At 42.7% G+C, this 27353-nt stretch overlaps 1 protein-coding gene across 8 annotated transcripts in view; it reads left to right on the forward strand.

The window, feature by feature from the left end:
• manba (mannosidase, beta A, lysosomal) overlaps positions 1 to 27353 on the forward strand; it is a 143381-nt gene that overhangs the window by 89734 nt on the left and 26294 nt on the right. For 4 of the 8 annotated variants that reach the window (XR_013495801.1, XM_078201014.1, XM_078201248.1 and 1 more), the window contains 6 exons: positions 4847 to 5025; positions 8130 to 8240; positions 9398 to 9549; positions 11337 to 11454; positions 17394 to 17480; positions 19634 to 19801. Coding sequence is in view for 6 of the 8 variants with exons in the window: in XM_078201014.1 (XP_078057140.1) it covers positions 4847 to 5025; positions 8130 to 8240; positions 9398 to 9549; positions 11337 to 11454; positions 17394 to 17480; positions 19634 to 19801 (815 nt within the window). In the remaining 2 variants the exon portion in view is untranslated. The remainder of the gene's footprint in view (positions 1 to 4846; positions 5026 to 8129; positions 8241 to 9397; positions 9550 to 11336; positions 11455 to 17393; positions 17481 to 19633; positions 19802 to 27353) is intronic. The other 4 variants (XR_013495821.1, XM_078201128.1, XM_078201355.1 and 1 more) reach the window with 1 other exon arrangement.

The raw sequence follows: 27353 nt of genomic DNA on the forward strand, positions 1-27353 counted from the left end.
TGTGTAAACATCACCTTCAGTGGAATGTGTGTAAACATCACCTTCAGTGGAATGTGTGTGTAAACATCACCTTCAGCGGAATGTGTGTAAACATCACCTTCAGTGGAATGTGTGTAAACATCACCTTCAGTGGAATGTGTGTAAACATCACCTTCAGTGGAATGTGTGTAAACATCACCTTCAGTGGAATGTGTGTAAACATCGCCTTCAGCGGAATGTGTGTAAATATCACCTTCAGTGGAATGTGTGTAAACATCACCTTCAGTGGAATGTGTGTAAATATCACCTTCAGTGGAATGTGTGTAAACATCACCTTCAGTGGAATGTGTGTGTAAACATCACCTTCAGTGGAATGTGTGTAAACATCACCTTCAGTGGAATGTGTGTAAACATCGCCTTCAGTGGAATGTGTGTAAACATCACCTTCAGTGGAATGTGTGTAAACATCACCTTCAGTGGAATGTGTGTAAACATCACCTTCAGTGGAATGTGTGTAAACATCACCTTCAGCGGAATGTGTGTAAACATCACCTTCAGTGGAATGTGTGTAAACATCACCTTCAGTGGAATGTGTGTAAACATCACCTTCAGTGGAATGTGTGTAAATATCACCTTCAGCGGAATGTGTGTAAATATCACCTTCAGTGGAATGTGTGTAAACATCACCTTCAGTGGAATGTGTGTAAACATCACCTTCAGTGGAATGTGTGTAAACATCACCTTCAGTGGAATGTGTGTGTAAACATCACCTTCAGTGGAATGTGTGTAAACATCACCTTCAGTGGAATGTGTGTAAACATCGCCTTCAGTGGAATGTGTGTAAACATCACCTTCAGTGGAATGTGTGTAAACATCACCTTCAGCGGAATGTGTGTAAATATCGCCTTCAGTGGAATGTGTGTAAACATCACCTTCAGCGGAATGTGTGTAAATATCGCCTTCAGTGGAATGTGTGTAAACATCACCTTCAGTGGAATGTGTGTAAACATCACCTTCAGTGGAATGTGTGTAAACATCGCCTTCAGTGGAATGTGTGTAAACATCACCTTCAGTGGAATGTGTGTAAACATCACCTTCAGCGGAATGTGTGTAAACATCACCTTCAGTGGAATGTGTGTAAACATCACCTTCAGTGGAATGTGTGTAAACATCACCTTCAGTGGAATGTGTGTAAATATCACCTTCAGTGGAATGTGTGTGTAAACATCACCTTCAGTGGAATGTGTGTGTAAACATCACCTTCAGCGGAATGTGTGTAAACATCACCTTCTGCGGAATGTGTGTAAACATCACCTTCAGTGGAATGTGTGTAAACATCACCTTCAGTGGAATGTGTGTAAACATCACCTTCTGCGGAATGTGTGTAAACATCACCTTCAGTGGAATGTGTGTAAACATCACCTCCAGTGGAATGTGTGTAAACATCACCTTCAGCGGAATGTGTGTAAACATCACCTTCAGTGGAATGTGTGTAAACATCACCTTCAGCGGAATGTGTGTAAACATCACCTTCAGTGGAATGTGTGTAAACATCACCTTCAGTGGAATGTGTGTGTAAACATCACCTTCTGCGGAATGTGTGTAAACATCACCTTCAGTGGAATGTGTGTAAACATCACCTTCAGTGGAATGTGTGTAAACATCACCTTCAGTGGAATGTGTGTAAACATCACCTTCAGTGGAATGTGTGTAAACATCACCTTCTGCGGAATGTGTGTAAACATCACCTTCAGTGGAATGTGTGTAAACATCACCTTCTGCGGAATGTGTGTAAACATCACCTTCAGTGGAATGTGTGTAAACATCACCTTCAGTGGAATGTGTGTAAACATCACCTTCAGTGGAATGTGTGTAAACATCACCTTCAGCGGAATGTGTGTAAACATCACCTTCTGCGGAATGTGTGTAAACATCACCTTCAGTGGAATGTGTGTAAACATCACCTTCAGTGGAATGTGTGTAAACATCACCTTCAGCGGAATGTGTGTAAACATCACCTTCTGCGGAATGTGTGTAAACATCACCTTCTGCGGAATGTGTGTAAACATCACCTTCAGCGGAATGTGTGTAAACATCACCTTCAGCGGAATGTGTGTAAACATCACCTTCTGCGGAATGTGTGTAAACATCACCTTCAGTGGAATGTGTGTAAACATCACCTTCAGTGGAATGTGTGTAAACATCACCTTCAGCGGAATGTGTGTAAACATCACCTTCAGTGGAATGTGTGTAAACATTGACTTCAGTGGAATGTGTGTAAATATTGACTTCAGTGGGTTTGTTTTTACAAATGAGAAATTAAATGCTGCTTTCTGGGAGTCAACTGGGTTAGATTCTGAGAGATTAGAGGCACAAACCCCACCATTTCCTGATGCATGCTTCAGGCAGGCAAAGCTCCACCCTGCATGGCTTGCAGCCATAAACTGGCCCTTGTGTTCCCAACAAACTACATACTAACAATGTAATTGTGCAAGTGTTAAGCATAGCGACAAGGCTGAGGGGGCTGTATCTGGAGGGATTTCTACAGTGTGGGGCTGATTGCAGTTCTGCAGGCAAGCAAGCAGGAAGTTATTACGATTCTACCCTCGCATTGTGGTTTGTGATGTGCTAATGTTGTTCTTCTATGAGTTGGTGTTGATTCTATCTGAGGGTTAGTGAGCAAAGTAGATCTTTGGGCAGAAAGCCCAGGTTGCTTGGTCATTTCTCAGTCTCAGGTGGAGATTATATATGGGTGTTCCTTTAATTCTGCAATGACTCGACCAGTTTCCAAGCAGTTTACACTACTTTTAACTGCACAGCTATGTCCATTAAGAACTATCACTTAATACAGAATTACCTCCTTGACTTCTTACCAAAGCAAGTGCAAAAGTGAAGTGGTTGCAAGCTAAACTGGTGGCTTTTTGATTGCAGTAAGTTTCACTTTCAACATTGTTTGCCCAGAGTAGTGGACTCTTTAAACATTACAGGTTCGTTGCGGAGTTTTCTCATTTCAAATGAAAGTTGAAATAGACAGCGTCATGCCTCCTTAGTGGGTGTAAAGTATCTGTGAATCTAACACTAGTAGTTGATGGGAAAGCTACAGCGATCAGCTAATCAGTGCCAATAATAGGTTCTCTGCCTCCTGACACTAACGAGCCAGCACGGGTGGCACTGCTGCCTCACGGCAGCAGGGACCCAGGTTCAATTCCGGCCTTGGGTGACCGTGTGGAGTTTGCACATTTTTCCCTTGTCTGCGTGGGTTTTATCCGGGTGCTCTGGTTTTATCCCACAGTCCAAAGATGTGTGGGTTAGTTTGATTGGCCATGTTAATTGTCCGTTAGTGGGCAGGGGGATTAACAGGGTAAATATGTGGGGTTAGAGGGATGGGGCCTGGGTGGGATTGATGGGCTGAATGGCCTCCTTCTGCACTGTAGGGATTCTATGATGAACAGTGTAATTTAAATTCGAAGGCTACATTTGCAATCAGCATTTTAAAAGATTCAGACCATAAGATGTAGGAGCAGATGTAGGCCATTTGGCCCATCGAGTCTGCTCCAGCATTCAATGAGATCACGACTGATATATAATCCTCAACTCCACTTTCCTGCCTTGTTCCCTTACTGTCTCAATCTTGAACATACATAATGGCCCGGCCTCCACAGCCCTCTGTGGTAAATAATTCCACAGATTCACTTCCCTCGGAGAGAAGAAATTTCACCTCCTCACTGTTTTCAATGGGTGACCTCCCCTTACTCTGAGATTATGCCCTCTGGTCCTAGAGACTCCCTCAGGGAGAAACAATCTCTCAACGGCTACCTTGTCAAGCTATCTGAGAATCCGATATGCCTCAATAAGGTCACCTCTCATTCTTCTAAACATTGAGACTAAGTGAACTTGCTGTTCCAATGCTGAACTCAACCGTTGACAGAGCAGAATGCCCAAAACGCTGAAATCAATGGGGAGAAACCCTGTATACATTTCAGAACATTGCCTATGCAAGAGGTGACCTGATAGAGGTTTACAAGATGTTGAGAGGTCTGGATAGGGTAGACTCTCAGAGGCTATTTCCAAGGGCTGAAATGGTTGCTACGAGAGGACACAGGTTTAAGGTGCTGGGGGGTAGGTACAGAGGAGATGTCAGGGGTAAGTTTTTCACTCAGAGGGTGGTGGGTGAGTGGAATCGGCTGACGTCGGTGGTGGTGGAGGCAAACTCGTTGGGGTCTTTTAAGAGACTTCTGGATGAGTACATGGGATTTAATGGGATTGAGGGCTATAGATAGGCCTAGAGGTAGGGATATGATCAGCGCAACTTGTGGGCCGAAGGGCCTGTTTGTGCTGTGGCTTTCTATGTTCTATGTTCTAATATCACAGGTGTGACATTTGTGAGATTTAATAAGTTATAAATCAGTCAGCTGAAATCAGCCAGAAACATAGAGGGACACAGAGTAAAGTCAATTTCACTAACCTCTCCTTTTGTTCATTTGTTGATTTTGCAGTTATGTCTTTGAGGACACCTCCACCAGATTGTCCATAATTTACACTGCTGAATGTACAATTTGGTAATCTGCATAGTCTTCTTCATTGATTCATTTGTAAATAAAGATTTTACGTTGTAAAAATCTGTTTTGCAGTGTTTCTGTATCAGAAAATTTATAGGAAATGCTACATAAATGTGGGTGCATTGCATTGCATTGCTCTTAATCCTGGCTGTGTAAACTGAGATTTACACTCTAATCTAAAGGGATGGAACTCACTTTTGGAAAGTCCAACACATCCAGTGAGATGGAAAAGATGCCCAGAAGGCGAATTAGAACGATAGAATTATTGGGAAGTTGGTAGAATTTAGAATATTTCTGTTTATCTGTAGATAAGAAAACACAGCAGTGGTCCGTGGAGTCAGAGAGCTTTTATGATGTTGTTTCCTCTAAGCCAATTGAAGGTGAGCTGACAGTTAACATTCCAACTTTACGCACACAACAAACCTTCAAGATAGTTCTTGAGAACGGAGAAGATAGCAGGAGTAAAGTCAAACTGGACATTAATCAGGTGAGAGGTCTTTTTATTATCAGATGTATAACTTAGCAAAGTAAATCTTTCTGTTAAATACATAACATTCAATACTGATATATCTCCTAGTATCTGCTAATGGTTATTGGGTAACAGAAGCTGGGAATTTGCTGAATTTGTTTGATCCTATTCATCATGAATTATTTTCCATCCAATGGGACTTAGAAAGAGGACAGAAAATAATTCAAATAAAGGAAATGTTTTCCTTATTTATTCATTCTGTACAAATCAGACATTGATGTAACCCCGCAATCGGCAGATTACAAAGGGATATTGTCTTCCATACTGCCTTTTCTTCAACAGTTTTCTCATCTCCATTCTTGAAGCTGTTGTCAGAACAATCTCGTCTGTACAGTTACTAAAACAATTTATGGCCGACTATATTTTTGCTCCAAGATATCTAGTCTAAATGTTGGCAGAAATTTGAAGATTTTGGAGCGTTCCAGCCATGTTCCTTTGTCGCTGGATCAATGACGTTTCCATTACACCTTCCAAAGTGAACGGCAGTAGACAAAGCATTAGCCCAGACCATTAGAGATGTCACAGTTGGAGGCACTTGCACACATCCCAGAGCGGCCATAACATTTCACTTTTAAAATCTACTCTTTGTGCAGAATGTGGGCATTGCTGGTAAGGCAAGCATTTGTTGTCCATCCCTAATTTCTCTTGAAGGTGACGGCATTGATGCCTTGAATCCAGTGATCTTCATGTCTTTACCAGTTCACCAGTTTGGTCACTGCATCTGAAACAGTGGTGATTCTGACCTCTCCATGATCAGTGAGTGGCCATTTATAGATTGTGCAGGCTCATTCTATCTGTGGAGCGGCATAGTGGCACACTGGATTAGCACTGCTGCCTCAGCACCAGGGATCTCGGCTTGGAGCACTGACTATGTGGAGTTTGCATGTTCTCCCTATGTCTGCGTGGGTTTCCTCCGGGTACTCCGGTTTCCTCCCATAGTCCGAAAGACATGTTGGTTAGGTGCATTGACCCGAACAGGTGCCGAAGTGTGGCGACTAGGGGAATTTCACAGTAGTGTTAATGTAAGCCTTACTTGTGACTAATAAATAAACTTTTAATGGTTGTTACATAAGTGTCTTCTGGTGGGTTTTGAGATAGAACTCTGAACTGGAATCCGTTTAAGTTGATCGGCAGAGAGACACAGGATAGTCTGTGGTATTGCGCATTATGCCTGTACTGCAAGGTCACTAAGTGATCTCAAACTGCTCTTTTTGCAGACCACATTTATTACTGCCTGGAATAAACATAATGGTACCCTCACAGATTTCAGTGCTGTTCCACCTCAGCCTCACAGGCCAATAGTTTCACACATATTTTCTTTTTTGTATGATGTTGAAACTTCAGTCTCCAGTGATCAGCTAGCTACCTGTGGCGATGTACGTCAAGCTGTTAAGGTAGCCTTTGCCTTGTTTCCTTCTCTCCCTGACCTGCTATTTTCTGCAGCTTTTGAGAGGAGTAGCCTGATCAAGCACTTGGAACATTCTAGAGAATAATTTCAAGCTCTGAACCTTTCCAAAATCAGGAGCTATTCACCTGGGAAGGTGCGAGGACAGTCAGGAATGAGGAGGGTGGGTGCTGGATGTGTTCTGCTTGACCATCCAGACCAGATCCAGTTTCTGTGAGAGAGAGAGATTGTATTGCTGGGGAGGCTGCCTTTTTTTTCTTTTTATACTTTTCCAATTCAATCAAATCAAGTCCAAATCATAGTCTCAACAAGTTGAGACATTTCCGATCCAGGCTGACAAGACAGGGCATGCAATCCTCTACCCTGTCTTGGGCCTGATCTGCATGAGCCAAGCTGATTGGAGTAGGCGGAGAATTCCTCCTCCAAGGCTTGATCTCATTTGCATCTTAGCCAAAAGGCTGAGATGCCGCTTTTAAAAATTGCTTCACATGAAACATATGAAGCTTAAATGCAACCCAATGACCTCAACCAAGTGCAGCATCTGCATAACTACACTTGATCTTAGCCAAAAGGCCGAGAAGATCCTCAGAGGAGCATCACTAGACTGGGTGACAGATGATGCAACACAATCTCTTAGCCTTACATTTATTATTTATTACCTGAATTACAGATTTTTCAGATGGTAGCAGATCAGTATATAAAAGTGAATTTGTTCAAAGGTCACCTTACATCTTTAAGCACTTCTTCATGACAGGAGCACATATCCTATAATTGGTCATCACTTAAAAACTAAAGATGAACACTGAGAAACATTTCATTTATTGGGGAGGGGTAGTTGAATACTAGAGACCATAAATATAAGATTGTCACTAATGAATCCAAAAGGAAATTCTGTTTACCCAGAGAGTGGTGAGAATGTGGAACTTGCTACCTCACAGAGAGGTTTGGATAAATAATATAGTTGCATTTAAATGGAAACATGGTAAATGCGTGCAGAAGAAAGGAATAGTAGGACATGCTGATGAGGTTAGACAAAGAGGGGTGGGAGTGGGCCCATGTGGAGAATAAACACCAGCACAGACCAGTTGGGCTGAAAGCCTGTTTCTGTGCTACTCTCTGAGGCTGGCATGGTGGCAACAGGGTGGCACAGTAGCACAGTGGTTAGCATTGCTGCCTCACGGCACCAGAGACCCGGGTTCAATTCCTGGCTCGGGTCACTGTCTGCGTGGAGTTTGCACATTCTCCCCATGTCTGTGTGGGTTTCCTCCGGGTGCTCCAGTTTCCTCCCACACTCCAAAGATGTGCAGGTCAAGTGGATTGGCCATGCTAAATTCTCCCTCGGTGTACCTGAACAGGCGTTGGGGTGTGGCGACTAGGGGATTTTCACAGTAACTTCATTACAGTGTTAATGTAAGCCTACTTGTGACACTAATAAATAAACTTTACTTTGATGTAAGTCATGCTCAAGATCCCAACTAAGTAACTCTGAAACCTCAATATCCAACTGTGCTCAAGACAAACATTCAGCCCATCATCCCTTCCATGCATTATTGTTGAATTGTTTGCTTAATTCCAATTATATTTATGTTGTGCATTAACCTTCACAATTACCATGTGTATAAATCTGGAAACCATTTATTGGGACTTTATTTTCCAGAATGCTTCTGTTGATCTTTGGTGGCCCAATGGTTATGGAAGTCAGACTGGTTACAACATGACTGTTACTTTGACAATCAACAGAGAACAGCACAGTGAAAAGTCCATTCTGGTCAGTCAGTTTTAACTTTCTATCTTAAGTTTATTTAATAATCCACATCATCAACTGGGTGACAAATTATGGAAAGATCAAAGCTTTTTAATCAGGGTAACAACCCCCCCCAATTCCAGGATGAAAACCATTTTAAAATGGTCTACTTTTGGTCACCAAAACTTTAAAAGACAATCTGGTCTAGTTTTTTAATTTCCTTGCCTTCATGAAGAAAACGTTTCTTGTGTCTTGACCTTAATGTCAGCTGAGAGAACGAAACTTGGACGGGTTGATGGATGAGAGGGGTGTGGAGGGATATGGTCCAAGTGCAGGTCAGTGGGACTAGGCAAAAAATGGTTCGGCACAGACAAGAAGGGCCAAAAGGCCTGTTTCTGAGCTGTAATTTTCTATGGTTCTATGAAAGGCTACGAGCTAAACTAGGCATTAATAATTTGTTTTATACAGAATACGCTAGCATCAGTGGCTGTGTTACTGGACTAATAATCAGAACCTTGGATTAATGATCCAGTGACATGAACTCAAATCACCAACAGCTGGTTCACCCAGCTGAGTCATTTCAATCCAATTAATTAAATAAAATCTTGAATAAAAAGTAATGGTGACTATGAAACTACACGATTATCGTAAAAGCCTAATCGATTCACTAATGTCCTTTAGGGAAGGAAATTGCCATCCTTTCCCAGTCTTATCCAGTTTGGTTTATATGTGACTCCAGACTCAGCAATATTGTTGCCTCTGAAATGACCCAGCAAACCATTTGGTTGTGGTCGTGAAGGCGGTTCATCATCACTGTCTCAAGGGCAATTAGGGTTGGGTAATAGGTGCTGGCCTTACCTGCCAATTCCACACCCTGTGATGAAGGAGTGTATTTTAATGGCTGCTCTCATACAGTTTGCTCATGAACTTTGGAATGTTTTGTCATCAAAGAGGTCAGCATCGAGCAGTTCTCTTTATGAATCAGTGGAGACTATATTCATACCCAGGGACACTCGGCTATCATTTGGATTCTAATTGTCTGGAGGTTCAGGATTTTCTAATTTATCTTGTATAGGCATATCAAATTTTAATTTTGAATCATATCGCTGCTGTGATTGTAGGTTATTTTATTTCCTTTTTCCTACCAGTTCAACATTTTTACCATCCCCTGTTCACAATAGATTTATTTCCGAACAGTGGAGTTGATACAGGAGCCAGTGCCGGGATCTCCAGGACTAAGCTTTTATTTTAAGATAAATGGACTCCCAATATTCCTCAAGGGTTCAAACTGGATTCCTGCAGATGCCTTTCTGGACAGAGTGACATTTGATGTGTAAGTTTTGAAAGTTTCAACATGTGCATTAACTGTAGCGACTGTGTCTAATTTTATATCGTAGAGCCAGTACACAAAGTAATTAAATCATGAAAATAAAAGCCATAATACATACCTTATTTACCACACATTAAATTTGAGTTGTGAAAATGTCTTCTATATGGGCCACAGCAGTGTAATGTGGTTTGATTTTTTTGGACTCGATCCTGCTAGCTACCGTAGATAAATTCACTGAATTAGTGAAACTTTACACATTTTGTGTATAGAAAGGACAGTGTTCAGTGTCAGTTTACTCGTACGATGTAAAGGATTGAAATCTATAATTATAAGGAAAGAGTTGAGATGGAAGATCGGGGTTTTAATGATCTAGAAAGGATGTGTTTCTGGAGGCACTGAAATGTTCCGCTTTCCTGTTTAATCCAGTACAATTCTAAATAATTTATTGTGTATGTATCTTTTTCATAAATCTATTTATTGTCACCAAAGACATTGTATCAAACCTGATTGAAATCCATGGAGTAGAATCCATAGAATCTCTACAGTGCAGAAGGAGGCCATTCGACCCATCAAGTCTGCACCAACTCTTCGACAGAACATCCCACCCAAGGCCTATCACTGTAATCCCACGTATTTACCCTGCTAATCCCCCTAACCCACACACCCCGGGATTCTTAGAATGGTCAATTCACCTAACCTGCACATCTTTGGACTGTGGGATGAAACCAGAGCACCCGGAGGAAATCCATGCAGACATGGGGAGAATGTGCAAACTCCACACAGCCAATGACCCAATTGAACCTGGGTCCCTGGAGCTGTGAGGCGGCAGTGCTAACCACTGTGCCACTGTATCACTCTGTAAAATCCGAGTCTGAAATTGTCTTGGGTTAAACCAGCGTTGAAGCGGGTGTAATTAGATAAGTTTCATTGTCAGTTCTGATGTTTGTATCTGAAAATATTAATGCGATGTTTGCTGATGGTTTAAAAAAGAGAGGAAGAACAACAGTGGTAAAAATCTGCTATGTACTGAGTTCCCTGACCTTTAGTTTCAGTTGTATGGAGGTTTTTAAACAATGTTGTCATTGCCATCATGAATTTCTGAGTAACAAGTTTGAAATTCTTGTACACGAGTAGAAGCTGGTTCAAATTGCAATTTCTGGATACTTTCAAAGTCGTGATCTTTGTAGAAAAGCTTTACTGCAAAGACTGACCTTTCAAATGTGTCTCTATTTTAAGACTTGTTATAAACAAGCATTGCTTTAATCACCCATCTTGTCAACGATTCCATCACAGCATGAGGCTTGATACCATCTTTAAAATAAGATCACTATTTTAATGTGAAGTCTGACAAGCCATTTGGATCTGTGCAAAATAATGAAAGTGTGTAGTTCCATCATTCTGGATGCTGAAAATGAGGAAGTTTCTGATACAAGTCAGCAAGAAAAATGAGTAAAGTTAGGAAGAATCAGCTGATATGAGTAATGTATGATTGAGATGTTAATTGAATGTGATTCTTGAATCCTCCTCTCCTGACTTGTGTACATGTTGGTAAATCTCAGGAGTGCTGTCAGTGACGTTCCAGTATGTATTTGCCACAGATGAAGTACTTCATTTCATGGAAACTCCACTGTTTTGAGTGTCGTTGTGATCGTTTGTGAAGCTTTAATGACCAGGCAGTAACATTTCATCATACGGGAATCTGAACTTTCAGAACCATTCATAATAGATTTGCACCTCTGTTTATGGGCCATTGCTTACCACTGCCAACTTTTTTTTTGTGTAATTTACAGATTGCAAAACTTGTTGCAGTCAGCAGTTGATGCCAATATGAATGCATTAAGGGTCTGGGGAGGAGGAGTGTACGAACAAGATGAATTCTATCACCTGTGCGATGAATTGGGGATTATGGTGAGAAATTAAAAAGCTGCTGGGTTTTGTTTGTGTGTGAGAAAGACTTCCATGCTTAAAATCCTTTTCACAATATCCAGGCGACCACTCACTAATATAAAATAGCACAAGTGGAAGGCCATTCAGCCCATTGTGTCTGTGCTGGCTCTTTGAAAGAGTTCTCCAATTAGTTCCAATCCTGGCTCTTTCTCCAAAGCCACGCAATTATTTCCTTTCCAAGAAATTATCCAATGCTCCTCTTGAAAGTTACTGTTCCCTTTCTGACAGGGCTTTCCAAATGATCATATCTTGCTACTGAAAAGAAATATTCTCCTCCCCTCTCCATTGCAATTTTTCGAAATTATCTTAAAATCATCAGTATTTAACCCTGTGGTGGTTTGAGAGCTTCTTGATCAAAACACTCATTCTACCAAACATTGACAGTGTCAGATCATGAGTTAAACTTGGTCTGTCGGACAAACTCCTGTTGCTGTTGGTGAATATTACATATAAAGTGCAAGATGGAAATGGGCTGTTTGACCAATCAGTCTGTATTGGTGTTTCCCACAGTAATTGTGACACTAATATGCTTTAAAACTTTAAGGAGCAACAGTAATAACTCGACCTTTCTTACATATAAACTATTTTCATAACTTCACACTCCACCCAAACTCTCTTCAATCACCGGTCTAATCTTGATTTTTAAAAAATTCATTCGTGGGACATGGGCGTCACTGGCTGGCCAGTATTTATTGCCCATCGCTAGTTGCATATGGAGGGCAGTTGAGAGTCAACCACATTGCTGTGGCTCTGGAGTCACATGTAGGCCAGACCGGGTAAGGACGGCAGATTTCCTTCCTGAAAGGAAACCAGATGGGTTTTTACAGCAGTCGACAATGGTTTCATGAATAAAAGCAAATTACTGCGGATGTTAGAATCTGAAACCAAAAGCGAAAACGCTGGAAAATCTCAGCAGGCCTGGCAGCATCTGTAAGGAGAGAAAAGAGCTGATGTTTCGAGCCCAGACGACCCTTTGTCAAAGCTCTTTTCTCTCCTTACAGATGCTGCCAGACCTGCTGAGATCTTTCAGCATTTTCTCTTTTGACAATGGTTATATGATCATCAGTAGATTCTTAATTCCAGATATTTTTTATTGAATTTGAATTCCACCACCTGCCGTGGCAGGATTCGAACCCGGGTCCCCAGGATATTAGCTAAGTTTCTGGATTAATAGTCCAGCGATAATACCACTTGACCATCACCTCCCCAAATGCTAACCTAGCCTCTACTCCACAGCACAAACTTCTATCATGTATCTTAAAAAAAATATTCTCCCCTTCCCTCTGTCCCTGAATGTCTTATATTTTACCGTAAATTTCCCTTGTTCTGCATCCCTCAGCCACTGGAGGCAGTCTCTCTATATCCACCCTTACACCAACCGTAATTTTAACCATCTGTCAAATTACCTTGTAATCTCCAAAATATTAATTAAAGTAGTGTTATAATATGGCAGGTGGTAGTTGCTGGGCAGACCAAATCCCAGAGAAAAACTTGATCAAGATATCACAATGATTTACAGTTAGTATTTTGTTATGAGATGGTTAATGCATTGAAGTCAGGAGTAAGAAATCCAAAACTACTTTTGGGTTTTTAAATATTAAACTAAATCTTTCTCAAAAGGTTTCTACTTAGCGACACTGACGTATAAACACCCTTTTTCAGGCAACAATCCCTATGATTAAGAATCTATAAGTAATATTCCCACAGAGCACCACAGTTGCTATATAGGGCGGTATAGGGCTAGAGGATAGCAAATGTTGTCCCCTTGTTCAAGAAGGGGAGTAGGGACAACCCTGGTAATTATAGACCGGTGAGCCTTACTTCTGTTGTGGGCAAAGTTTTGGAAAAGATTATAAGAGATAGGATTTATAATCATCTAGAAAGGAATAATTTGATTAGGGATAGTCAATACGGTTTTGTGAAGGGTAGGTCGTGCCTCACAAACCTTATTGAGTTCTTTGAGAAGGTGACCAAACAGGTGGATAAGGGTAAAGCAGTTGATGTGGTGTATATGGATTTCAGTAAAGCGTTTGATAAGGTTCCCCATGGTAGGCTATTGCAGAAAATATGGAGGCATGGGATTGAGGGTGATTTAGTGGTTTGGATCAGAAATTGGCTAGCTGTAAGAAGACAGAGGGTGGTGGTTGATGGGAAATGTTCATCCTGGAGTTCAGTTACTAGTGGTGTACCGCAAGGATCTGTTTTGGGGCCACTGCTGTTTGTCATTTTTATAAATGACCTGGATGTGGGCTTAGAAGGATGGGTTAGTAAATTTGCGGATGACACTAAAGTCGGTGGAGTTGTGGACAGTGCGGAAGGATGTTGCAGGTTACAGAGGGACATAGATAAGCTGCAGAGCTGGGCTGAGAGGTGGCAAATGGAGTTTAATGTGGAAAAGTGTGAGGTGATTCACTTTGGAAGGAGTAACAGGAATACAGAGTACTGGGCTAATGGTAAGATACTTGGTAGTGTGGATGAGCTGAGAGATCTGGGTGTCCATGTGCATAGATCCCTGAAAGTTGGCACCCAGGTTGATAGAGTTGTTAAGAAGGCGTACGGTGTGTTAGCTTTTATTGGTAGAGGGATTGAGTTTTGGAGCCAGGAGGTCATGTTGCAGCTGTACAAAACTCTGGTGTGGCCGCACTTGGAGTATTGCGTACAGTTCTGGTCACCGGATTATAGGAAGGATGTGGAAGCATTGGAAAGGGTGCAGAGGAGATTTACCAGGATGTTGCCTGGAATGGTGGGAAAATCGTATGAGGAAAGTCTGAGGGACTTGAGGCTGTTTTCGTTCGAGAGAAGAAGGTTAAGAGGTGACTTAATAGAGGCATACAAGATGATCAGAGGATTAGATAGGGTGGACAGTGAGAGCCTTTTTCCTCAGATGGTGATGGCTAGCATGAGGGGACATAGCTTTAAATTGAGGGGTGAGAGATATAGGACAGATGTTAGAGGTAAGTTCTTTATTCAGAGAGTAGTGAGGACGTGGAATGCCCTGCCTGCAGCAGTTGTGGACTCGCCAACATTAAGGACATTTAAATGGTCATTGGATAAACATATGGATGATATTGGAATAGTGTAGGTTAGATGGGCTTTAGATTGGTTTCACTGGTCGGCGCAGCATCGAGGGCCGAAGGGCCTGTACTGCGCTGTTATGTTCTATGTTATTTTTTACAGGCCTTCTCTTCCCCTCTCACTCGACAATGGAAAACCAAGGCTTGAAACAAAACCTTGCTTTCTGGAACAAACAAGCACTTCTCTGGGGTGACTAGAGACTGCTGACCTCCCACACAGCACACTGCAAGATTACACATGGCCTCTCTCCCTAACCTAGTTTTCAACCTTTCCTTAAATATTTTCTTTATCTCACATCTTTAACTCCATTGTTTGTAACTTTCCTTTGGACGTTTTCCAGAATTTTAAATCTTTCATGTTGTCTCCATGGCCACCACTTTTGGAAAGAGTAAACCTAATAACATTGCTTTATCCATTTATGATCTTTGCTAGTTTTAATACTTCCTTTGAAATTCAATGAGTAAATGCAAATAAACCTTATCTATCTCCTCATGCAAATTTCCATTCATGTTGTTTGCTTATCCATCTTAGCTTTGCTCACCACCATTTCAAAATGTCTGCTTTTACACCAACCCTTTTATTTAAAGCTTGCAGTCTGACTGTCTTCAGCTTAATTAAATTAGTCACGCACATATATACCTCATTTATAATACTCAGCATTCCATTAGCTTCACGTATCCACTTTCATGTCTTGTGAACCAGAATCTCAGTCAGCCATCCCTACTCAAAATGTCATTCTGACTTTTATTTTACCAAAATGTACCGCCTCATGTTTACTGACATTGAATTCCAGCTGCCACTTCTTGCGCTTTCCACCAACGTGCCAATATTCCACGTGGTTTCTTTTGGTTTATTCGTATCAGCTGATCATTCTAACTTCTCTCTGCCTCCTATTTTAATAGCATTTGAAAACTTGGGCAGCAATCCTTTTTCCAAACCAGAGCTGTACATACAGCAGTCCCAGAGCAGACCTGTCCCTATTTCCAGATATTCTGAGAAACTGCCCTCAACTCCTACACTCTCCTTACGCCCTTCCAACTCATTTTAACCAACCTAATTATTCATCTATCTTCTGCTAATACCTTAAACCATCTCCTATAGTGTGCAGTCTCACAGATTGTCAGAGGCCTTCTGAATGTGCATCACACCCACTGCATTTCGCATGTTCCTTCTAACCCTCAATTCCTCAAGAACTCGCTCAGGTTTCAATCACTGCTCCTTTGAATCATATCAAATTCTTAGCATTGACCCTCTCAGATCCTCCAAGAGGCTGTTTTCCTGGCTGGGGAATCCAGAACTAGGGCTCACATTTTCAGAATAAGGGGTTGGCCATTTAGCATTGAGCTAAAGAGAAGTTTCTTCACTTTGAGGGTTGTGGAATTTTGGAATTCTTTACCTCAGGGAGCTGTGCTCAGTCAATGAGTCTATTCAAGTTAGAAATCAATAGAACTTTGGACACAGAGAATCAAGGGAAGTGGGTTAGTGTGAGAAAACAGAGTTGAGGTAAAAGATCAGCCTTGATCAGCACGGTAGCACAGTGGTTAGCACTGCTGCTTCACAGCTCCAGGGTCCCGGGTTCGATTCCCGGCTCGGGTCACTGTCTGTGTGGAGTTTGCACATTCTCCTCGTGTCTACGTGGGTTTCCTCCGGGTGCTCCGGTTTCCTCCCACAGTCCAAAGATGTGCGGGTTAGGTTGATTGGCCAGGTTAAAAATTGCCCCTTAGAGTCCTGGGACGCGTAGGTTAGAGGGATTAGTGGGTAAATATGTGGGGTGGGATTGTGGTCGGTGCAGACTCGATGGGCCGAATGGCCTCCTTCTGCACTGTAGGGTTTCTATGATTTTCTTCTCTATGATCTTACAAAACGGGAACATCTGTGAGGGGACCTTCCCCCCCTCCTATTTCCTTTGTCTTTTATAGGCTTGTTCATGCCAATCTCGCTTTGTTGTTAGCATTTACCCACTGACTCTGAATGTTGTGGGTTTATCTCCATTTCAAGACTTGAGCACAGTATCCAGGCTGACAAGCCAATGAAATAGTTAGGGAGCGCAGAATCTCAGATGTACTCCTTTTCAAATGAGGTTCCATCTGCATCTTTGGTCCATTATTAAAATATTCTTGGCCATTTCAGAGAGCCATCACAGGCACGATGGGCTGATTGGCCTCCTGTGCTGTAAGTTTCTATGATTCAATGATTGTTGGTTTAAGGAAGAGCAATACTGTTTTGGCCAGTATTTCACATTGAACAACCATCACCAAAAATAAATTAACCAGTCATTCATCTTAATGGTATCTGTGGGATCTTGTTGTACACACTGTAGCTAATGTCATAACTTAATTCATAAGTAATTCATGCTTGAGAAATTTCTGAAACATCAGATCCTATGTAAATGAAGTCTTCATATTCTCAAGGGGATGCATTCATAAAGCAGACATAAAATCAGATTACCAATCCCCCAATTCTATTTTTAAAGTTTTTGGGACATTTTCTGCTGTGTAACATTGATATGGTCTTTCCTCATTCGCTGATCCACAAATGGAGCTTGTGTCCTTCCTTCCATACATTCTCCTTTATCTGGAATGTTTTGAACAAGAAATGAATATTAATAATCCTCACTAGTGAACAATCCATAGCTGGTTTGCCCATTACCTCATCACTTTATAATACTGCCAACACTCTCCTCAGTAAAGTGACTGAGAGATTGTTGAGTCACTGTCAGAATTTATTGGAGTTGTGTTTGACCACAAGAGCTAATGCTGATGAACCTTTACAAGTAGTTGGCTACTTGCTAATTAAATACCACCTTGCGTGCTCTCACTTTTCAGATTTGGCAAGATTTCATGTTTGCCTGTGCACTTTACCCGACTGATGAAAGCTTTTTGAATTCAGTGAAGACAGAAATTACTCATCAGGTAATTGGATTTGAGTTCAGATAAGAAATCCATCACTGTTCTAATGTAATACATTTTTAAAAGCATTCAATGAGCTTAATGGACTTAGATTTTACAACCATTTCACAAAGGTAGTGATGTGGAGGCAGCTTCACTTAGTGACGGTCAGATTGAAGGAAGTAATCTAGAGTTATAGTCAACAAAGCAGTTTGAGACAATGATGAAGTTTAATAATGTACGAATGTTGACTGAACCCTTCAATTATTTCAACGTCTTAATCTTTATGATCATTTCTAATTTTGATAATACAATAAATTCCACAATCTTTAAGAACTTGATACAATCTTCAAATGTCTTAATCACTTCATTCTAGTTAAAGAGTTTTGATTTTTAAGCCAATAGACAATGGAGTAATGTTTCTGAGGGGGGCTGATGTGTACCCTCATTGGGGAATGTGATTTCCTAAAATGTGCATGTGGCTTGCAGGTTCATGAAGATTCCCTTCCAAAGTTTATAGTTCTTGTTGATTCCATTTATTGTAATATGACTATCTATTCTATTGCCATTTCATGTATTCTGCAAATGTCTCAGGCACTTTTGATCATTTTCTCTTTGCAAGTTTCTCTTTTGATTATTTTTTGAGAATCCCAGCATTCTAGTGCAGTGAATACCCTGTTACTGTATCTAGGTTTATGGTCATTTCTTTGTCTGGCAGACTGAAACAAATATTCCAAACTTATCAGCAGAGGTAGGGAACAAATTGTCTCAACTGATTATCCCATGAGCAAGAGCAGTTCTCCCCATAAACCTGAGCAACACTCTGCCCTCAGTCAAGATCATCAACATAGATTTTGTGGCTATTCTCTCATTTACTTGGTGTGAGATTTTGATGTTAACAAATTGATCACCATATATTGCAACGTAACACCATTGACTGCACATTAATGAGAATCCATTGGCTGTAAACTCTTTTAGTCATGTCTTGAAGATGACAAAGATGTAGATTCAAATTTGTTTGTTCTTTGCGTTTACTCTCTCTGTTGGCTGAAACGATAGTTGTCAATTAGAGTAATTTTTATTAAATAAAAAGTTTTTAAAAAACATTACCTGGGAACTAAATAATGTGCAGATTCAGTTTACTCTAGAGCGCTGTGGAATGTCATTTGTTGAGTATATTCTGAATTGAGATCAATAGATTCTTGGGCACTAACAGTATTGAGGGATATAAGGGTAGGATCGGAAAGTGGAGCTGATGTGAAAGTTCAGCCATGTTGTTGCTGTTAGATTCTTTGATACTCAGAATAGAGGAAGTTTTCTACAAAATTAATGTTTATTGCAGTTATGAAAAAAGCTACAGTAGGATGTAAATAAATTTATATACAAAGTACAGTCAGAGTGTGTTGTGCAGGTTCCTAGCTTTGCTGATTCCATCTCTTAGTCTTTTTGAGAATTGTGACCGATTCTGTTACAACATTTTATGTTGGCTTCATCTGGCAAATGTGGTATAATTTTTTATCATTATCAGCGTCCTTACTATCGTCTCTTGTAGTTGCTCTCGGTTTGTCTCCAGTGATGTCAACTGACCTTGGGTACAATTTCAGCCATTATTCAATAAATGCTTGGACTGTCGAATGTCAGAGTTTGACCCCAGCCAGTGCTGTCACTCGATGCTTCCAACTGGATGGTTGGCAGAAGCGTAAACATGGGCCGATTTCTTCTTCACCATTAATTAAAAGAATTTATAATTGATTTTATTGTAGTTTGTAGTTCTCTTTGTGCCCTTTACATTCCGTGTCCTTGACCACTTGTTTCATCAGTTATATATACAGGTCCTTTCCACTCTGTTGGAATAATTTGTTCCTCCAGAACCTTTGCTTTTGGCTCAGATTAAACACGTCTTAGGCTGAAGTTAGTGTTGTTTTGGAAATCACCAACCATCTCCAAAAATGGTTTGTCCACTCGTACAGCTCAGACTGTTCCGTTCATAGATTAGAATATGCTTCTCTAACATGAGTTCCAATAATCTCTGCATCCCTCTGCAGGAACCCTCGCCTACTTTCCACTAAAGATCCTCATAGCCACTTCTTTGTATCCGTTCCATTTGCAGCTCTGTAATTGATTCAGGCATCAGTGCGCACAAATGTCTTCAGATTTTTGCTTATCTTATTCTTCAGGTCCGTCGACTAAAATCCCATCCATCCATCATCATCTGGAGTGGGAACAATGAAAATGAGGCTGCACTTGCAATAAATTGGTTCAATATTTCATCAGCAAACATCACACTGTACCTCAGTGACTACGTGCAGCTCTATGTTAATACTATTCGAGAAATAGTGCTCAAGGTAAGCAGCCCGTTTAGGCATGAACTAAGTTTTTATAATGACTAATTTCCAACATGCTGAACAGTGTCAGGAAAATTGTGACAATTGTTTAAAAAGAATGGAACCGTATGTTATTACATAAGGATTTACAGCAAAGCAACAGTTTCATGTTAGTGTTTATACTTCACATAAGCCGCCCCCCTATTTCATAATTTATCAACATATTCGTCTATACCTCACTTCCTCATGTGTTTATCTAGCTTCCCCTTAAATGTTTCTGTGTTTGATAGAACCTATTATATCATCTATAAAACACATTTCTGAAGTTTTGAAAAAGAGAAGTGGTTTGTTGATTAATATTTTTATCTTTTACAATATAAGGAAACATATTCTGTTCTGGATAAGATGTTCAGAATGTTTCTAGGCAAAGATATAAGGGATTGATTTTATTTTATTTATTGTTGTCACATGTATTAGTTTACAGTGAAAAGTATTGTTTCTTGCGTGCTATACAGACAAAGCATACCGTTCATGGAGAAGGAAAGGAGAGAGTGCAGAATGTAGTGTTACAGTCACAGCTAGGGTGTAGAGAAAGATCAACTTAATGCAAGGTAGTCCCATTCAAAAGTTTGATGGCAGCAGGGAAGAAGCTATTCTCGAGTCGGCTTGTACATGTCCTCAGACTTTTGTATCTTTTTCCCCGATGGAAGAAGGTGGAAGAGAGAATGTCCGGGGTGCGGCTGGCTGCTTTTCTGAGGTGTCAATGGATGGGAGGCTGGTTTGAGTGATGGACTGGGCTTTGTTCATGACCCTTTGTAGTTTATTGCGATCTTGGACAGAGCAGGAGCCATACCAAGTTGTGATACAAGTATGTTTTCTATGTGCATCTGTAGAAGTTGGTGAGCGTTATAACGGACATGCCAAATTTCCTTAGTCTCATAGAATCCCTACAGTGCAGAAGGAGGCCATTTAGCCAATCGAGTCTGCACTGACCACAATCCCAACCAAGTCCAATCCCCATAACCCCTCCTGTTTGCCCTAGCTAGGCCCCCTGACACTAAGGAACAATTTAGCATGGCCAATCGACCGCACATCTTTGGACTGTGGGAGGAAACCCAAGCAGACATGGGGAGAATGTGCAAACACCACGCAGACAGTCACCCAAAACCGGAATTGAACCTGAGTCCATGGCGCTGTGAGGCAGCAGTGCTAACCACTGTGCCACCGTGCCACCCACCTGAGAAAGTAGAGACGTTGGTGGGCTTTCTTAACTATAGCGCCTGCATGGGGGAACTAGGACAGGTTGTTGGTGTTCGGGACACCTAAAAACTTGAAGGTCTCGACCATTTTTACTTCATCCCCATTGATGTAGACAGGGGCATGCCCTCCACTACACTTCCTGAAGTTGATAACAATCTCCTTCGTTTTGCTGACATTGAGGGAGAGATTATTGTTGTCGCACTAGTTCACTAGATTCTCTATCTCATTCCTGTACGCAATCTCATCATTATTTGTGATCTGACCCACTACGGTGGTGTCATCAGCAAACTTGAAAATCGAGTTGGAGAGGAATTTGGCCACACAGTCATAGGTGTATAAGGAGTATAGGAAAGGACTGAGGACACAGCCTTGTGGAGCACCAGTGTTGATGATCGTGGAGGAGGTGTTGTTGCCAATCCTTACTGACTGTGGTCTGTGTGTTTGGAAGTCTAGGATCCAGTTGCACGCTGGAGCTAAGGCCCAGGCCACGGAGCTTGGAGATGAGTTTCGTGAGAATAATGGTGCTAAAGGCTGAGCTGTAGTCAATAAATAGGAGTCTATCATTGGTGTCTTTGTTACCTAGGTGCTTCAGGGTTGAGTGTAGGGCCAGGGAGATGGCGCCTGCTATGGACCTGTTGCAGCGTAGGTGAACTGTAGTGGATCCAGGCAATGTGGGAGGCAGGAATTGATTTGTGCCGTGACTAACCTTTCGAAGCACTTCATAACGATGGATGTCAGAGCCACCAGCCGATAGTCATTAAGGCACGCTGCCTGGCTTTTCTTTGGTACCGGGATGATGGTCATCTACTTGAAGCAGATAGGGACCTCAGATTGTTGTAAAGAGAGGTTGAAGATGTCTGTGAATACCCCCGCCAACTGATCCGCGCAGGACCTGAGTGCTCGTTTGGATACCCCATCCGGGCCAATCGCTTTCCATGGGTTGACCTTCGAGAAAGCTGCTCTGACATCTGCAATGGTGACCTCAGATACAGTTTTGTCCGAGGCTTCCGAGATGGAGAGCATGCTCTCGCTGACCTCTTGCTCAAAATGGGCGAAGAATGCATTGAGCTCATCAGGGAGGGGTGCGTTGGAGCCGATGATTTTACCTGCCTTCATCTTGTAGCCTGTTATATCTTGCAGACCTTGCCATAGTCGGCAGGGATCGGTATGGCTCGCCTGGGACTCTAGCTTGGTCCGCTACTGTCTTTTGGCATCTTTGGTGGATCTCCTTAGATTATATCTGGCTTTCTTGTATAGGTCAGTGTCGCCTGACTTGAACGCCTCAGACCTGGACTTCAGCAAAGAGTGGGTATTCCTGTTCATCTTTGGTTTCCGGTTTGGAAACGCACGGATTTGCTTCTTTGGGACAGAGTCTTTGACACACTTACTAATGAAGTCTGTTGCTGTAGTGGCGTACTCGTTCAGGCTGGTCACAGAGTTTTTAAATACTGACCAGTCCACTGACTCCAAGCAGTCCCGTAGGAGATCATCCGATTCCTCAGACCAACATTGCACGACTCTCTTTGATGGATTCTCCCACTTCAGTTTTTGCTTGTAAGCCGGGAGCAGGAGCACAGCCTTGTGGTCTGATTTGCCAGAGTGTGGGCGGGTGATAGAGTGGTAGGCATGTTTGATATTTGTGTAGCAGTGGTCTAAGATGTTTGGGCTTCTGGTGGACCAGGAGCCGTGTTGGTGGTAACTTGGTCGGACGCTCTTGAGCTTGGCCTGATTGAAGTCCCCAGCCACGATGAACAAGGCCTCGGGATGTTTCGTCTCAAGGCTATTCGCAGTGGTGTATTTTTCGTCCAGCGCGATCTTCACGTCCGCATGGGGTGGGATATAAACTGCCTTCAGGATAACGGAGGTGAATTCCTGCGGAAGGCAGTAGGGGCGGCATTTTAGTGTCAGGTATTCAAGGTCTAGGGAGCAGAAAGTTGCCAGAGTTGCTACGTCTAGGCACCACAAGGTGTTGATTAGAAAGCAGACCCCACCTCGCCGAGCCTTGCCCGAGGCCACTGTGCGGTCCATTCGATGGACTGAGAAGCCCTCTGGTTGTGTGGCACATTCCGGTGAAGCAGGAGTGAGCCACGTCTCTGTGAAACAGAGCACACAGCAGTCCCTCAGTTGTTTTTGAAAAGTGAGTCTGGCTTTAAGTCCGTCTAAAAGCTTGTTTTCCAGAGATTGGACATTTGCAAGGAGTAAGCTGGGAAGGGGGGCCTTGGGACTGCCTTGCTTCACTCTTACCTGCAAATCTGCACATTTTCCACACTTCCTGGAGTGTCTGCTTCTTTTCGAGCCTGGGAGACGGTGAGAGTGGTCTGCGGTGTTAAGGGTATGGTTGTTTCCAATGAGGTTCTTTGCTCTGGTCGATGTGTGGATGGAGGATTTGTTGCCTTGCTTGTGGTTCCTGCGTCAGTGGATGTCGGCACGGTTGGGCATTCCAGGTCACTGTCAGGCTGCGGTTTGGCTTCGGAGGTTGGAGGATATCCAGACCACTCTCCGGCGTGGACAGGTCAAAGACCGGTAAGTGGGTGATGTCTTTGGGGTCACGAATGTGCCGACATGTGTTGGGGTCCCCTGGGTCACTGCTAGGTTGGGATCTTCCTTCGGTGGTCAGAGGGCCTCTAGACCTGTGAGTAAGTTTAAAAGTGTTAGTGATTTTTAGGCAGTGGGAGTTGATTTTTAGGAGTGAGGAGCGACTGTAGAAGGGGGAAGTGGAGGGTTGGGGGTACTTGGGGCCTGCAGGAGGTCACAGCTCTCCGGGTCAGAGGGGTTGGGGGCTGGAGGGGTGGCGGCTCCAGCTCCAGACTTGCTGGTCTGGCCATCGGGTTCGGTGGGATCTGGGGTGGGGGAGAAGACCCCAGCCCCAGGGATGCTGGTCTGGCCAGCGGGTTCGGTGGGATCTGGGGTGGGGGAGAAGACCCCAGCCCCAGGCATGCAGGTCTGGCCATCGGGTTCGGTGAGAGCTGGGGGGGTGGGGAGAAAACCCCAGCCCCAGGTATGCTGGTCTGGCCAGTTGAGCCCGGCAGAGTGAAAGCCTCAGCTTCTATGGCCCAGGTTGAGGACTCGGAAGGAAGTTCACTTCCATTATTAACATTGTCGAATTCAGTGTAATCAACAGGGTTTTGGATGAATCAGTGCATCGCACACAAGGTGCAAAGATTCAGAAGTCGAAAGCAGAAAGCATTCAACCCCCAACTGGGAACCGAAAGTGGAGCTCAGCAGAATTGGGCAGGCAACTTGAGACTAACACCACAAGACATAGAGGCAGAAGTAGGTCATTCTGCCCATCCATTCTCCTCTGCCATTCTGAGATCAAATTCCTCAACTCCGCTTTCCCGCCTTGTCCCCATAATCGATTAAAAATCTATCTCAGCTTTGTACAAGCCTAGTGAGGGTAAAGACCCACTTTGTTGTAACGATTTAATTGTAATATCTTGTTCTACAGCTGCTGGGTTCTGTTCGCAGAGAGGAGTCTAAAATTTCAGCTGACCTTTCTTTGCACTAACAGTGAGTTTCACAGGAATGGGTTGAAAATATCTGCACTTCCTGAACCAATCATTGTTCTCAACAATGTGTGTGGTGTAACCTTATGTCCACACACACGCACGCACCATTAGTGCTAACTCATTGCACCGGTTCCTCTATATTCATTTAAGGGATATCTAGATAAGTACATGAAGAGAAGGTTTGCTGATGGAGTTTGCTTTATTGTAGTGTAGGTGGGGTCTTCACCAGTTGGGCTGAATGGCCAGTCTGTTCTTCACTTTCAGTGTAATTTTTTCTAATAAATGTAAGCTAATGTAGCATTATTATATTAGTAAACTTTGATTACTTTAGTTGTAACACTTGCCAAAGCAGTGAGTCACTCTAAAGAAAAGGTACTTAAGGCTGCGGAAGTTTTGAGTGAATACCATGGTATTATACTGCAAGTTGTTCTGTGCTTAGCAGCATATTAACATGAAGTGTCTGTTGGGGATTGGGTATCAAAACAACAAAATAAGTCTTCTTCAGAAAGACACGTTGTTGCTTACAGTTATCTAAATGAATATACACAATGTTAAGTTTCACTAAATGACATTCATTTTACTGCAATAACACAAGCACATTGCGAAATGAAGGATTTAGTGTCAGTTTGAAAATCTATTTGTTATGTTCGTATGAAAACCCTGTGTTGCTTTACATTCCTGAGAATTATGAAATGTTCCAAAAATAGAGAGTGATTCTGTTACCGTCACGAGCTTTGGTGATTTGGATGCTGGGGTTGGGTGAGTGCATTGATTTAGAGTTCAGTGGGAGCAGCTTCATGAGAAGAATTCAACCCACAAATCCAGTGTGTCTGTTACCTTTCTGGGAATCGGATAAAGTATTTGGAAGCGAATGAGCAGGGAACTGTTTGATTTTCTTTATTGACTGTAAAGGTTCCATCCCCATGCCTCACTAAACTTGTGGGAATACAATCCCTGTAAAGAGGCTCTAATCATTTCACTGATCTCTCAGTGTTACTGCTGGATCAATGCCCATTGAACACACTACAGCACAAAATTAGTAAAATTAATTATTTTTATGGTCAGTGACACTGATTTAGAAGATTGTTCTCATGCCGGTTAATTAAAAAAATCCAAGTGAGGAATAAATACGTGGTTGTCCTTTTGATCTCTTTTCAAATGCAGGTTAAGTCAGCATTAATGTAGTTACACAATGCTGACTTTTATAAACATCCGATTTCAATATACATTAACGTATGTGTAATTAAAGTTTATTTATTAGTCACAAGTAAGGCTTACATTAACACTGCCATGAAGTTACTGTGAAATTCCCCTAGTCGCCTCACTCTGGCGCCTGTTCAGGTCAATGTACCTAACCAGCACGTCTTTCAGATTGTGGGAGGAAACCGGAGCACCCGGAGGAAACCCATGCAGACACGGGGAGAATGTGTAAACTCGACACAGACAGTGACCCAAGCCGGGAATCGAACTCGGGTCCCTGGCGCTGTGAGGCAGCAGTGCTACTGAGTTGCCCCGAGTCCTGGCGCTGTGAAGCAGCAGTGCTACTGAGCTGCCCCGAGTCCTGGTCCTGTGAGGCAGCAGTGCTTCTGTGCTGCCCCGAGTGCTGGCGCTGTGAAGCAGCAGTGCTACTGAGCTGCCCCGAGTGCTGGCGCTGTGAAGCAGCAGTGCTACTGAGCTGCCCCGAGTCCTGGCGCTGTGAGGCAGCAGTGCTTCTGTGCTGCCCCGAGTCCTGGCGCTGTGAAGCAGCAGTGCTACTGAGCTGCCCCGAGTCCTGGCGCTGTGAAGCAGCAGTGCTTCTGTGCTGCCCCGAGTCCTGGCGCTGTGAAGCAGCAGTGCTACTGAGCTGCCCCGGGTCCTGGCGCTGTGAAGCAGCAGTGCTTCTGTGCTGCCCACGTTTTTGCCACCCAATTATTAGGAATTATGAACCTGTTTTATGAAAAGTTTATGTAATCAACATTGTTCCATCCTATCCAAGCCTCATTCGAAACCTTTGTGTTCTCCTCTCCCAATCCCTGTAGTCCCAAGATCCTCACCGAGGCCCAAAAACTTCCAAGACTATATGGAGATCTTTGGGAAAGCTCACCATTTGAAATGGCCTTAAGGCTTGGGGTTGTCACTCACTGTGGTATATGAGAAACAGGATATAATTGGTTTGCAACCAACGCATCAGTGATATGTTTAATGCATTGATGATCTGCTAACTGACTGGCCATGTGACCTCAGTGACCCTCTGAAAAGACCCTGACATGAAAATATTCAGGGTAGGACTTACCTTGGCTTGGGATTGCCAGTCCTCCCTGAAATGCTGGGAGGTTCCACGTGATCCTCAATTTCTTGGCAGCTATTAAAAGCAGTCCGAGGTTCCATTAATTGGCTCCCAGTGACAACAGAGTCCAATGAACTGAACACTGATGAATGATTGCATTTGTAAGCAGCATTCCCACACAGGCACAGTGTGATGACATTGAATATTTACGTGGTGGCCATGCAAACGTCCCGTAATCACAATGATATCATCACAATAATGGGTATATTTGAAGTGTATGATATTGTGATACCTGCTGCTCGGGATATTTGATGTGCATGATAGAAACCCTACAGAAACCATAGAACCCCTACAGTGCAGAAGGAGGCCATTCAGCCCATCGCATCTGCACTCTCTGATAGAACATCCCACCCAGACCCAATCTCTGCAGCCCCACGCATTTATCGTAGTCCAATCCATCTAACCTACACACTTTTGGACTATGGGAGGAAACTGGAGCACCCGGAGGAAACTCATGCAGCCACAGGGAGAACGTACA

This window comes from Mustelus asterias, chromosome 1 (genome assembly GCF_964213995.1).
Source record: "Mustelus asterias chromosome 1, sMusAst1.hap1.1, whole genome shotgun sequence".
NCBI lineage: Eukaryota > Metazoa > Chordata > Chondrichthyes > Carcharhiniformes > Triakidae > Mustelus > Mustelus asterias.